The 14,725-nt window shown below is 36.0% G+C and overlaps 4 protein-coding genes across 4 annotated transcripts in view; 3 read left to right on the top strand and 1 right to left on the bottom strand.

The window, feature by feature from the left end:
• The window catches only part of LOC106720620 (hemocytin), a 32,818-nt gene extending 31,516 nt beyond the window's left edge, over window positions 1–1,302 (top strand). Inside the window, exons 83-84 of the mRNA XM_045686946.1 lie at window positions 239–412; window positions 960–1,302. Coding sequence (XP_045542902.1) covers window positions 239–412; window positions 960–1,087 — 302 coding nt within the window. The 3' untranslated portion in view covers window positions 1,088–1,302. The remainder of the gene's footprint in view (window positions 1–238; window positions 413–959) is intronic.
• A 920-nt stretch (window positions 1,303–2,222) lies between these two features.
• LOC106720657 (uncharacterized protein F54F2.9) lies at window positions 2,223–6,368 on the bottom strand. The gene is made up of 8 exons (XM_045686919.1): window positions 6,115–6,368; window positions 5,696–5,844; window positions 5,205–5,376; window positions 4,466–4,689; window positions 3,932–4,133; window positions 3,368–3,598; window positions 2,822–2,971; window positions 2,223–2,462 (listed from the first exon to the last, which is right to left on the bottom strand). The coding sequence occupies exons 1-8, from the start codon at window positions 6,244–6,246 to the stop codon at window positions 2,331–2,333; spliced, it is 1,392 nt and encodes a 463-aa protein (XP_045542875.1). The 5' UTR covers window positions 6,247–6,368; the 3' UTR covers window positions 2,223–2,330.
• Window positions 6,369–7,660: 1,292 nt separating this feature from the next.
• Window positions 7,661–10,852, top strand: LOC106720677. Its single transcript, XM_014515421.2, has 7 exons — window positions 7,661–7,906; window positions 8,705–8,865; window positions 9,099–9,312; window positions 9,383–9,506; window positions 9,596–9,663; window positions 9,747–9,905; window positions 10,032–10,852. The coding sequence occupies exons 1-7, from the start codon at window positions 7,817–7,819 to the stop codon at window positions 10,599–10,601; spliced, it is 1,386 nt and encodes a 461-aa protein (XP_014370907.2). The 5' UTR covers window positions 7,661–7,816; the 3' UTR covers window positions 10,602–10,852.
• A 350-nt stretch (window positions 10,853–11,202) lies between these two features.
• LOC106720704 (YEATS domain-containing protein 4) lies at window positions 11,203–13,160 on the top strand. Its single transcript, XM_014515452.2, has 4 exons — window positions 11,203–11,359; window positions 11,464–11,745; window positions 12,058–12,247; window positions 12,937–13,160. The coding sequence occupies exons 1-4, from the start codon at window positions 11,312–11,314 to the stop codon at window positions 13,113–13,115; spliced, it is 699 nt and encodes a 232-aa protein (XP_014370938.1). The 5' UTR covers window positions 11,203–11,311; the 3' UTR covers window positions 13,116–13,160.
• The last annotated feature ends 1,565 nt before the right edge of the window (window positions 13,161–14,725 follow it).

Here is a 14,725-nt window from a genome sequence, read left to right as displayed (position 1 = left end):
AAATCGTTCGTAATAGTTAACAGATTTTATTTTATTTTTTTTCAATTCACAAAAAAGTCTCGTACAGACAATGGAAAATAAAGAAACCAGTCACTGTAAAAATATTCAACTACCCTGTTGCACTCAAAGTCGTTAAATGGTCTGCCTTAGTGTAAATTTATTACAGTACACTTAGCAACTACCTTATTTAGCAAACGTCTCTGAATGAGGTAATTACAATTAAATTGGTATATTTCAGAAACTGGTGCTCACGATGCTAAGTGCGAGTGTTGCGCGGCTGTAAGGTACGAGCGACTGGTGGTTGGGCTGCAGTGCGAGGACGGCAGCCGGCGCGCGCACAGTGTGGCCTCGCCGCAGCGCTGCGCCTGTCAGCGCTGTGGGGGCGCCGCCAAATGGACCCCCACCAAGACTGGTACGTCACATCTACAAACGCTGAAACTTACCGTAGTATATATTATGTCTATTTTGTCAAAATAGATGAAAATATCTAACTATTATAAATACAAATGTTTAGATGGATGGATGAATGGAAGAATTTGTAAGAACGGCTGAACAGAGCTTGATAAAATTTGGCACAGATATAGAACATAGTCTGGAAGAACACATAGGCTACTTATTGTTTTTTTAATTCCGCGCGGACGTAGCCGAGGGCGACAGCTAGTGTAATAAGGGCAGCATTCGAGTCCTATGATTATACGAACAAATAAGCCCGCGGTTTCGAAAGAATAAGTTGTCGTAATGATCGACGACATTAGAAAGATTAGCACTTTAAGAACACATTAAGACACATTAAGATTCGATCCAGATGCCTATTACAGACTCCATTTAGGATTTTGCCTATTTAGAAGAACCTGGAAACTAAAATGAAATAAACTTAATATTCATTCAGACACTTAAAAAAATAGTCTTCTGACTTATTAAAAGGATCCACTTTACCTACTTTTTCAAATTATTTCCAGGCGTAAAAGGACCAAGATATACATCAGTGCCACCTAGATATAAGCACATCTTCGAGGACGAGGACTACAACATTCCCGATATGTTCGCTAGGTTCGGGACCACGGGCCGACCACCGCCGAGACTCTAAACATTACCGACTTTATTAAACCGCAGAATGTAAAACGTGTGCAAAGTATACTCAATCTTTCAATTATTATGAAGTAAAACTATATATTATTATTTATTAAGATTCCAAAGTTCAAAAGTACTCGCTTTAAACGTACTGTGGTTTAACGTGATTGTATCGAATCCAAAGATAATGTAAGCTTACAATTTTTTACTATCTTTATTTTTGTAAATAATAAAAAAAAATCAAAACATATATTATTTTATTTTTTATTGATATTAAAGACCTTTTTCCATCTTTCCTTTAGGCCCTCCATACACGAGATAAAGTAAATAATCAAAATTAATTTCTAGGGGGGCTGGCCCAATGAGGCTGCTATGGAGTTAGTTTTGTTAGAAAATATAAAAAAAAACCTAAATGGGCATAGAAATCTATATATATATAAAAGAAAGTCGTGTTAGTTACACTATTTACAACTCAAGATCGGTCGAACTGATTTAGCTGAAAATTGATGGCGAGGTAGCTTAGAACTAGGAGACGGACATAGGAACTTTTTTTTTATCTTGTGTGCATTTTTTCATTCCGTGCGGACGGAGTCGCGGGTAAAAGCTAGTAGACAATAAAAATTACTTGACTCTTTTATGACATTGACAAGAGGGCGCTAGTTAGTGCCATTTAGTTTGACTTATGACAACCGGGTCCAGATAACAGACTATAAATATAACTTAAATTTATAAAATGTGGGAAAAAAAGATAAAGAAAAAGTAAAATTGGAAACAATATTTTATTTCTTAAATAACCTTTTTTTTTTTCTTGAAAATAAACTGGGATCATAAAAACACTTCGATCTCTGATCAAATAAATTTTTACCAAACTATAGCTGGAAAATTGTGATGTACAAAAACTTTGTTATTGCGTTAAAATTAACATTTTTAATAAACGAAACTGATAAAGTACTTTGATTGAATGTAAAAGTGAACTTGTTACAGCCAAAATCAATATTCTAACTTTGAAATCGATCTGAAAATTCACATTTTAAAAAAAGTACAAAAATTATTCAATCACCTTTAAAATTATATAATCATGTTTTTAGATTGATGAAATTATAAGGAAATGGATTAAAAATGTCAACAAAACAAAATGAAAAATGGTTCAAGATCGAATATTGATTTTAGACCTTTGATAGTTTCTGAAAAAGCCAAAAAATCGATGGAATTTTATTTTTAATTAAAAATGTAATAATTGAAAGAACATTTTTATTTGATTACGAAGTAATTTCTTCATCTTTTTGTGCGTCACTGGTTTCCTCTTTTTGCGCTTCTCTTTCCTCTTCTTCTTTCTGTTTCTGCTTCCTCACAACATCCGAGAGATATTTACATCTCTGCATGCATTCCTCCTGTAAAAAGGAGCATATTACATCGCATTAAATATAAAAACGTTCCCTCAAAAAATGCGATCTGTCAAAAATGTCTATAAAATTACAGATTGCAAAAAGAATAATAACTTAGGGGTATCGGTAGCTCATGGGTTAAGCACTTGGTAGGTCCTGGGTTCGAATCTCGCCATGTACCAATGTGTTTACATATTTACATTTATCCGACGTTCTTACGATGAAGGAAAACATCTTGATGCTGCACATATCTGAGAAGAAATACAATGATATGTGTGAAGTCAACTCGCACTTGGCTGTGGTTGACTATGTCCTAGTCACCCTAGTGATGAAACTTAGCCAAACCAGAGCAGTTGTGGTTATACTTTGGTCTTGCCGGGCACTGCGGCGGCGATCTTCTGCCAGCGGTCGCCGGCTCCACCCTTGGGGTGCTTCGCCAGCGCCGTCTCCAGCGCGCGCTGCTGACTCTGAGACCAGCTGCCGCCGCCACCCTCCTCCGTCTTACGGGTCTTCACCTGATAACACATTTTAAAAACTACTTCAGCACTAGCAATAAGATCCGTTCGCTGTTCTGAAAATACCTTCAAACATAATCTATCCAAACTTTCGTACTTATAATATAAGTAAGATTATGTGAAGATAAATATAAAAAATGTTAATCTTTTCAACATCGATAACAACATGGCACGATTTTAAAATAATTAATAAATCGTTATTTAATCTTTACTCGTTTATGATAATATTATAATTTCGCTTAAAAAAAATATTTCAGTCACGAAGATACTAATTGATAAATTAATAGATTTGTGGTAACAAACATTTTTTTTTCGATTTATTTATCAAAAGCCATAAAAAGTAATATGATATCAAAAACATTAAATGAGTAGGGTAACCAGTTGTTGAGGCCGTACCTTCTTGGGGGGTTCAATGACAGCTTCCTCTGGGGGCTCCTGTCCTGGTATCTTGTAGCAGTTGTCCTTGAGGCGAGCGGCCACGTGAGTGACCTCGGGCACCCCTCGCCCCATGGCCGCCGCGATACGCTCCCAACGCTCCGGCGTACCCCCCGGGTACTTCTTCACCAGCCTCACCAGCTCCGCCAGGTCCTCGTCCGTCCACAACCCCCCCGTCACCACCGGCGGCGTCTCACAACAGAACGTTTTATATAACAATCTGCATCTCAAAGACCTATATCTAACGAAAATTGCTAGAAAAGTACAAACTAAGTTTAGATTATAAATATTGTGTTCGCGGAGGCTCTTTTCTGCTATTGGATTGTAATATTTGTCCCTTTCTTGCATAACAATTTTTTTAATTTACTAACCCCCTAAGTTTAATGTTGTGAAAATATGTAGCCTAAAGCGTGCCTTAAGTATGGGGCTATTAATTATAAAAATAATAATTCAAAAATATGCCGTGATCGCTACGATCCTGCGTAACAAAGAATTGTGAAACTTTTTAAAATGAAAACTTGTTACTGTTTTAGCTGGCTGCACAGTGGGCGCGGTGTGGTGAGGCTCGTCTGCAGCGTCCAGCAAGCAGGCCTCGCGCTCCGGCGGCACAAAGCCCCGACGTCGTCGCGCACCCCCCGCACCCCCTGCACCCCCCGCACCCCCACTCGCCGCCCGCGCCTCCGCCGCCGCCGCCTCGCGCTCCGCACGCAGCCGCTCCTCCTCTTCCCTACACCACGCACCACACACTCAACAACATACAGTCATTCATGATTCACATCCATTGAATACACCGGCTAACTTTTTTTTACAGAAGACCTGAACATATTTCCACCCACACTTATATACCTTGTTATACATAGATTTTTTTATATAACAAGGTTGCAAACATGCTAGCGGCCAACTGATTTCAGTCAGACATCTGCAAAATTTAAGATATCTACAATAGACTGAAAAGGGAACATTCAGAATAAGGATAATTTCCCTTCCCCACCAAATCATGTCCCCTTCCCATATAAAACTAGGTAGAAAAAACAAGTCATTCCCTCTATCTATACATACTTCTTTTTCTGTCTTTTCGCTTCCTCTTCTCTTTCCTTCATTTGTCTCTTCAGCTCCACAATTCCTCTGGGTATAGCCATCACTATCCACCAGAGGAACCTCGGTATTTGGAATGGCAGTGTATCCTTTATACTTGGCTTCGGTAATTTCTCTAATATTTCCGCCAAACCAGTGTCAAAACCACTCTTCTTTAGTTTCTTGCCTCTGCTGTTTAATATTTGCTCCTGTAAAAGGTAAGAGTTTCGCATCTTTGGAAACTGCTCTCAGAAGCTGGCTCTTTAAGATTTCCTTACCTTTTATAAGGCTTTTATTTAATTGTTTACCACTTACATTGAAATTTTTATGAACTAAACTAGCTGTCGCCCGCGACTACATCTGCGCGGAATTAAAAAAAAAACTTAAGTAGTCTATGTGTTCTTCCAGACTATTTTCTACATCTGTGCCAAATTTCATCAAGATCTGTTGAGATGTTTCGGAGATACCTTCAAACAAACATCCATCAATCCATACATCCATCCAAACATTCGCATCTGTATATATAAAAGAAAGTCGTGTTAGTTACACTATTTATAACTCAAGAAAGGCTGAATCTATTTGACTGAAAATTGGTGGGCAGGTAGCTTAGAACCAGGAAGCGGACATAGGATAATTTTTATTTTTCCGTTTTCTATTTTTTATTCCGCGCGGACGGAGTCGCGGGTAAAAGCTAGTTTATAATGTAAGTAAGATTTATACTTACAGCTGTAAACTTCTTCTCAACGTATGCAGCCCAGCCAACAGCGTACTGGCCAAATGTAATAATAATAAATAAAATCACAGATCCTTCGGCTAAGCCCATTTTTCTTACATGTCGATAATAATATACAGCGGATCTCCAATTGGGAAGACCATTTTTGAGCACTTCATTATACCTGGGTATACAAAACTTACTGTTAGAAATATGTTATAGAAACATAGAATCTTAATCAATCGTTAACATGATTTAAGGACAGAATTGTCCTTTAGATTATTTTTTATAAAAAACCTGCTGTCACCCACGTCTCCGACTGTGTGGAATTAAATAAAGACATTATAAGCATGCCTATGTTTTCATCCTGACTATGATCTACATCTATGAAAAATATCATTGAGATCCGTTGAGCCATTCTGAAGATACCTTCAAACATCCATCCATCCATCCAAACTTTATCACACACATTTATAATATGAGTAAGATAAAAGATAACATACTTTTCTCTTTTCCCTGGATCTTTAAGTATATTATGCACTGATACCAAGTTCCTGAACTGAACATCAGCATCTGGTGCACTATTCTTATCTGGGTGAAGCTTCAAAGTAAGCTTTTTAAATGCACTTTTAATCTCTTGCTGCGAGGCTTCCTAAAAACAAAAACTTTCACCTTATCTGTACTAAATTAATTTACAAAATACAATAATTACATCACTGAATGTTTACAGAGAGAAACTAAATTATATCTGGATAAAAATAATATACTATTCCAGTCAGAAACATAAAGAAATAATACATTTAAATAAAAATAATTTTTAGGTCTTATTACACAGTTTTCTGTGAGTATAGGTCAAGGAAAAGAAATGATAGTGTATATATCATAGTAGCAAATAAAACATTTATTTGAATTTCAATTTTACCTGTGTTACGCCTAATAATTCGTAAAAATTCTGGTTTACTTCTTCAACCACGTCAAAAACTTCAAAATCATCATCATCCCATGCCGCTGCGCTTGCAGCATATGCCAAAAAGACGAGAATAATAAATCTCATATTTATTCTATCAATTATTATCACATAATATTTGAATATGTATTAATATTTCTTTCTTTCTAAACTAAATTTTGTTTCACGTATGCTGTTGTCTGCCAACTGTCACAAATACGTCAGACGTCAATGTCATAGTCATCTGTGTGTATTTTTATCAAAATTAAAAATCGATCAGGTTTATAGAATTAAAATGGTTAATTTAATTTATATTAAAAGCAAATTGGTAAAACGGTAACAAGTAATTGTACACAAATCCAAAACATGTTTAACGGTTGTTTAATTTCCTTTTCTCAAATCCAAAAGACAAGAACTTTTCAGCGATTAAACTGCCATCCATGTTTGAACCATATTTGATTTTTTCTTATAAAAGACGAGCCATTCCTAGCGTTCTATGTCACCCTGGGTAGCTTCAAATCATTTTTGCAACCGTGAAATAATTTTTCAAATCGGTTCAGTAGTTTCGGATCCTAACAAACAATCAAATCTTTCCTCTTTATAATATTGTTTAATTAACATTGTTTATAGCGTAAAAATACTTATTTCTGTCTATTTATCAATATTTATATAGCATACGAAACAAAGACTGTACTACAAAATAGACCTAAGTCGACTCTTGAGATACAAACAGCAGCTCCATCTGGAGATTCCCTTTACTTATGGCATCTTTAAAAATTACGCACTTTCTACGAAAAGTCATGGATATGCATACTTAGTGTATACTTATAATTTTTATCCAATAAGAATTTTATTAACGTTTACAAAAATTATTTCTTCTCGGATTCCCGTTTAAAAAAATACTATGCAATAACGTAATATTGCTGGACATGCCCATGTAACAAGGAGCCATGGCGCCGCTTATTCCTTTACCCTACTTGGAAATCTTCCCAATGTCACTTATGTATGTTACAGTTTTTTTACTGTAACTATAGTTTAGACTTGTAACTTTTTTCTACTTTATTAAAGGCTTATTTCTATTCTTTCAATGTATTTTCTCTTTTTTTTCCTTTACCCTTTACTTTGGGGCGCCGAAGACTATTATATATAAAATAAATGAAACCGCCTTTTTTAATTAAAATTTTGAGACGCTTTCATTGGAATTGATTATAACATTTAGGTGTTAAAGTAAAAATTTCTTAAGAATTATTTGAGAAAAACGTAAATATGTAACCACAAGCGCTACTAACTTTACAAGAACACTAACTACTTATATATTTTCTTCGAAACAACTATAATTATTGAAACGTTGATTATAGCTAAATATAGAATTAATTGAAAACGTTGCCTTTGAGCCTTCTATTTTTCCATTGTATCACATGAACGCAAACAAGGGTGCGATATGTGAGGTGGGAGAGGTCATTTTATATTGGTAAGGTTATCGTTTCGCACATCCATTCACTTCAGTATTTCAGTCTTCAGTAGTCTTCAGTCCCGCCCGCGCTGCCCTGTAGGGCGGTAACATTTTACGGGGATGATTTTATTAAAGTAAAATATATGTGAATTGATATATTAAGTATAGCAGAGTGCTGTGCACTTTGCGAATAAAATTTATTGTTAAAAAATGTGAGCTAAACAAATGTCTGGGCCAACGCTTCTAGTGATAATAACAATGATTTTCGCTGTTCTTATTGTGACATTAGTTGGAATCATTTATAATAATACGGCTGTAAGTTATTATATATTTAGTCAAAATGTAAGATTTTCATTGATTTTCTTTGACTTTTTGTACTACTACATTTTTATTAGCTAAGATTACAAGTCATAAAATTAGTGAAAAATCATAATGGATTGTTAAAATGTATGTAACTATTTTAATTGCGATATATCTTGAAGTAAATCGATATATAACTCTGTATAAAACACGTTAAGTATTCAAGTATTTTACCATTTTTATATACATTTTTCATTTAAATACATCTAAGGTAGGAATAATCATTTCGTGAGTGCTACAAAATTCATAAAATATTTGATAAAAATAACACAAGCACACATAGCCAGTTTTCATTTTGACAGAAATATCGATTGAAACAGAAACATGCGCCTTGCATTCCTCTCCGCGCCTTTACCAGCGAAAAGAATGTTTACTTCATTCACTGGCTATTTTCTAAATTCTTGTTTGATCTTCTGAATATACAAGCTAAATATGAACAAAATGTATGAATGAAATAAAATAAATTTTATCTCGGAACATACCAGGTTAAGAAAAACAAGACATTTTCATAATTAGGTCAGAAGCGAATGCTTATTGCTGCTAGGTTAAAGATCACTTTTACCCTACATTAGAACCGGCGTTTTTAGAGCTAATCGTATGAAACTAATTAAAAATTAGGATAGAATATGCTAGTATTTCCACATAATTAAAAAAAAAACGTGGTGTTAGAATAATATCATGCTATGTTAAGTAATTTTTAATAATTTAGGAATCTCACTTGCGGCATTATAAGAGAACTTTTTGTTACATCAGTATGCTGCATCTTGCGAGGACGGGCGGCTATGCCCGGCGCCGTGGCTGTGCTGCGAGCAGGGCTGCTGCACGCCCGCCACTGCGCCGCAGCGCCACGACCCCGACCAGCAGGACGACGAGGCATTCAAGGAGATATTCACCTTCCCATGGTATACTCAATGGTACATGTCAATCTACAAAATATACAATATGAATTTGTTAATACGATGAAATTATTCGCCACGCGTTGTGTCTCAAACCTACGAACAATTTTTTTTTTCTAAAAATCTCATCATCAGCAGCGTTGTATTAAACCCATTAAAAGCCAAAAAGAAAGTCTGCAAGGTCTTTACTATTTTCATAATTATTGCAAATTCGTGCTATCACAATCAAACAGTACTGATTTAACTTGCAGGCAAGTTCTTTTCCTGCTGGGATGCTTGGTGGGCATTCTGATGTGCTGCAGCTGGTGCCTGTTCTTCCGGCGGCCGCACGGCGTGTACATGCTGTCGTTGTGGTGCTGCGTGCGCCGGCGCACATCCGAACACGACTCTGCCGGCTCCGTCTACCCGCCGCCAAGATACAGCCGCTGTGGCTCTTTCCATCAGGCACCACCGCCTTATTCTGAAGTACAGTGACTAAAGATACCCTTTAGATTGTTTAAGTATGAATTTTCTACTAAATTCAACTTTGTTCCAGGTAACATCGAAGCCGGATCTGTATCCTCTAGTAATCACGTGCGCAGAGGGCGACGCCAAGAACGGCACCGGTGGGAACTACCTCATGGTGCATTACTTCAGAAATTACGTTATTCGTGCCCCTGGTACGTTAAAATAAAATAAAGAAACTATTTCATTTTGACGTATACTTCTTAAACAAGGAAAAGTAACCTTATTTCCTGTTATTCTTTAGGTTCCTTGTCAGCTACAAGTACTGCAGAGTCTCTCAACTCAAGTTTCATTTGTAATGCCGCAAACGAGGTACAAACTATGTCTGTTTTATAGTTCCTCATACAAATATCAATACATTTTATACATTTGTTTTACCTACCTAAATTTTACAGGCTAACTCTATAATCCCGCCGCCGTACTCATGCGCAAGCAGCTACGATGAGTGTGTAGGGGGCGTGGGCAACGCGTGCGGGGCGGAGCGCCGGCCTGAACGCCGCGACCAGGCCGCAGCCTTCAGAGAGAACCTCATTACATCGCCCGTACAGCCAATGGTAATTCTCATTATTAATTGTAATTAATATTTAATTAAACATTAATGGTATCAGTATAAATCAATTGAGTCAGTATAAATGAAAGTGTTTGTCATTATCATAATTAAATGTGTTTAATTTTTTAAGGATGCGGCTTTCGATCTTGAGCTTGAATTAATCGACTGTGAGATGTACTGCGACGGCGGTTGCAAGCCGCGACTGGGAACGTCGCCTCCGGCACATCGGTCTCACTCCAACGTCAACGACGCCGTTTACGATCAAGAGGCATATGGACTACGACATCTCTTCTCTTGTCCTTCTCAAGAGAATGCAGGCGCCTGCGAATCTCCCCCACAGCCAACTAGCCCGACTCAAACGTCAAGGGAATCGACGCTAAGAAGACCGAGCGAAGAGAGGATGGACAGACGTACAAGGAGACTAGATAATGTCAGAAAAACATTAAAAGCGAGAAAATCTAGTTTATACATGCCGCTGTCGATGGCACACCCTGGAAGACAATCTAGAGTGTCTCCAGGATCAAGGGTGTTTTCGCGATCCGCCCCAGCAACTCCGTGCGGTGCACTTGTACCTAACATACTCATATTTACGCAAAGAGTGTCGGCTTCGAGACACAGCTCGCGATCGTCGCGACTCGAGGAAGAAAATGATCCATTACTGGCGGACGTTGAAAACCCGCGAACTGATCATAAGTTTTAAGTAAAAACGCATCGCTACTTGAAATAACAAACCCAGCCAAGCCACAATGTGATCCTATAAAGAAATAGTTGTAATTATATTTTTCAGTGTGAAGGGCCTATTTTGCCGAACCCTAGCATTGAGCCACAAGATCCTCATTTTAAAAATATAACTGTATGCATGCTCATTCTAAAACGTTTGCCGCAACTTAGCTAGTTAAATGTTAATCAAATATTATGTTTAGATATAAGAAACGAGCTTGTTGGACCATTGTTCACATGCATTATAAGATAATAAATATATATGTAAGAAAATTAACGATCTTTTTTTTAAATTTGTAACAGTTTTCATTAATTTTCGCCTAAATGTGACCATATGTGGGAAAAGCACATTTTAAACCTATCTCATCTTAAATAATTGTTTGAGTCATTCATAGATCAAGTCTTTTTAAATGTCTTTTTAATTGTGTTTATTACATTAGTTACTGTATTTTTTATCTTAAAAAAACGAAGAATTTTCAACTGAAAAAGTGCAATGGTGGCAAAAAGCATGTAGTCGTTGCTGGAAAATACTGTGCGTTTTTTCCAGAAACTGTCAACGTCACTGTCAGTTGTCAGTGTCATGCGTGCAACTTTGCTTTGATATTGGTCGGTATAATTTGTTTACAAACAAATTAAAACAGAATAAAACCATCGCTTAGACTTTAAAAAAATTATCAAATTCACATACACATGTCTGGTCAAACAGATTACGGTCCTGACTCAGGGGGAAGAGTAAAGGTAACTTTAACCTACAACTACAATATTAAACTTGCCCGGTTTCTACCTACAAGGTTTATGCATGATAATTTATATAAAACTAAATATTAATTATGTTTTTACAGGGTTTAGTCATAGTAAAGCCCATCGTATATGGTAATATAGCCAGGTACTTCGGTAAAAAGAGGGAAGAAGATGGTCACACACATCAATGGACTGTGTACGTTAAACCATACGCTAACGAAGATATGTCAGTATATATAAAGAAAATACATTTCAAACTACATGAAAGTTATGCTAATCCAAATAGAATAGTAACGAAACCGCCTTACGAACTTACCGAAACTGGTTGGGGTGAATTCGAGATTGTTATTAAAATATATTTTCATGATCCCAATGAAAGACCTGTAAGTATCTAAAATCATTGTTATAACAAGGGAAAATCTCCCATTTGAAACACTGCTTTAAAATATATATTTTATTAACTAGAAGACAGTTTAAGTTTCAGAATTTTTTGGCACATACACTTGACTTTAGAAACAGATTTTTATATAAATAAAGTAAATGATGACTAATAAAATTACATTAAGTGTCAATTAAGTTAAAAAAATAAAGTAAATACAGTTGAGTCTTCTCTCTTACCCAAGTTTCTCGCTGGACAATGACTTTTGTAGAGGTTTATCACTTATCAAGGTTCAACTGTACAATGCTTGTTCTAGGTCACTCTCTACCATATTCTCAAACTATTTCAATCACCTGTAAATGAAAGTGCACCACCAACGGTAGGCCGTGCATTAGTTAGTGAATCTTATGAAGAGATAGTGTTCCAGGAGCCAACGTTGCTCATGCAGCATATGCTTTACAGTGTCAAACCCATCACTAATGGACCCTGGGTTCACGACACTAATTGTAAGTTTTACATTAACCAATATACACCTTCTGTCTTATTGACATGTTTATTTTTAATAAAGTCATATCTAATATATAAAATTCTCGTGTCACAGTTTTCGTTCCCGTACTCCTCCGAAACAGCTTGACCGATTCTCATGAAATTTTGTGAGCATATTAAGTAGGTCTGAGAATCGGCCAACATCTATTTTTCATACCGCTATTAAGTTTTTTTTAACTGCGCGCGGACGGAGTCGCGGGCGACAGCTAGTTAATATGTAAATTGGTAAACATGTGACAGTTGTGGTGAAAACTGCTATCATTTCACACCACATTAAGCCTTAATGTGGTTAACGTTAAGAAGTATAGTAACTATTTAATTTAGAAACCATTATTTTACTATAATAACTACCTATACTTACAACAAAACTGACTTACCGTGGGTTTCTGAGAAGAAAATCTGTGTAAAAAACATATACCTGTCATTATCCCGGACAAAACAGAGATATTAAATGGAGATTTTTGTCTCATAAGCCAATGGTTACTGCTACACTCCACATTTAGTGACCATTTATACATTTAGTGCCAACAATTTGCTCTCTAATTTCACTTTAGTACATGGAGATAGTGGCATTTAAAGTGTTAAAAGACATTGAATGTGGCAGTTATTTTTCTGTGTAAAAAACTCATTTCATGTAAACCGTTTTTAGTTGAAGAAAAAAAGGAGAAAACATTAGAAAGGATAATCGCCGCACAAGCAAAAGTACGAAATGAGATTTCAGATTTGAAGGAAAAGCTACATTTAGCGAAGGAAACTATTAGCAAATTTAAAGAGGAAATTGCAAAGGTCCAGAATAATCCACCATCCAATATTTTATCTGCTGTATAACTAATTTAAATATATTGAGCATATGGATAAAAACAATTGTTATAATAAGACTGTAACTTGTAAATAAAGTAGTTTTGAATGATATATGTTTTTTTTAAAGGATGGATGGATGGACGTATGTTTGTTTGTAGGTATCTTCAAAACGGTTCAACGGATCTCTATGAGATTTGGCACAGATATAGAGCATAGTCTGGAAGAACACATAGGCTACTAAGTTTTTTTTAGTTCCGCGCGGACAGTCACAGGCGACAACTAGTTTTGACATAATTGTAGATTAAGATACGAAGGCGATTGTCACAGTTATTTGTTTTAGGCTAACTGAACAAATAAGCAAAAGTTAATGTATTCCAGTGATGACGTATGATTCGATTTATTTTCATTTTCAACAAAATACTTGTGTATTATATAAATTTTTGTACCGTACACAAAACGACGTAGATACGTAGAACTAGGTCGTGCAAAGAGTTCGGACGTGCATTACGGGATAGCGTGCAGGTCGTGCGATGGCTGGGGCCGGCGCGGCAGTTTGCCTTTACCAATGCAATTAAAGTGCTATAAAATTAAAATAACTCTGGATATATTTTAAATTGAATATACTTTTTATATTAATTCTCCGGATTTTAAAGGACTTATTTTATTTATATCGTAAGTTGGCAAACAAATAAGCGGGCACCTGAATTCATCGAAATGCAATTGCAGATGCTTTGCCTACATTTAATCGACGAAGGAGGGGACACAGAAAGAGAATATTTCCCCTTCCTATTCGTTCCCTCCTCCATCAAATACAGTTTCAATTAAATCCCAAAGAAAAGGGTGGAAAGGTGAGGAGCGGTAATGAAAAGCTGAGTAACAGAGCTTTCCTACTAGATTAAAATAGCCTTATTTTCAAGATGCCTTACTGAAAACTAGAAACGTGTTTTATTGGCATCCCAGTACTTATTAACCTCCAGACATTTGTTATTTTTATACACGAGCGCTCGAATTTTGCCCTGAGATTGCATACGTTCTAGATTACTTCTTAAATATAAATTAACTTTTGTTCTAACCATTTTGTTTTATTTACGTTTACTGAATAGACACGTCGCAAAATATAATAATAACGTCTCGAAAACTCTTTTTTACCTCAACGGTAATGTTGAACGAATTAGTCTTCGGCAAGTCGCAGGTCGTCGTTTTTTTTTCACCACCAATATTTGGGCAGATCTTTTTATAAGTAGGCAGTTCTTTTGAACATTCAACGGTTTTATCTACTTTCGTGAACGTTATCTTTGTTAAAGACACTGGTTGAAGATTTTTAACTACATCATAGAGTTTTTATTTACTAGATATGTCATATGTCAATATATTTTATTAGTTATGTCAAGTGTCATTGTTTTTCTAACTTTTCTTATAATATTAATTTTGATTAAAATAAATCCTTAAATACGGACTTTAATATGGTAGCAGAGCGTTAGCGTTACCATGAACAAATTTGAAATTAATATAGGAAAGTTGGAATGTGCTGCAAACTGGCCAACCTGGAAACATAAGGTAACTCTACTGCTTCGAGGTTCGGCAAATGATTTGGAACGAGCAATAAATGGTACCTTAAAGAAGCCAGTGCTATCTGA

This window comes from Papilio machaon, chromosome 4 (assembly GCF_912999745.1).
Source record: "Papilio machaon chromosome 4, ilPapMach1.1, whole genome shotgun sequence".
NCBI classification, from domain to species: domain Eukaryota; kingdom Metazoa; phylum Arthropoda; class Insecta; order Lepidoptera; family Papilionidae; genus Papilio; species Papilio machaon.
Note: the sequence above shows the minus strand (reverse complement) of the source record. Positions and strands in the feature narration are given on the sequence as shown.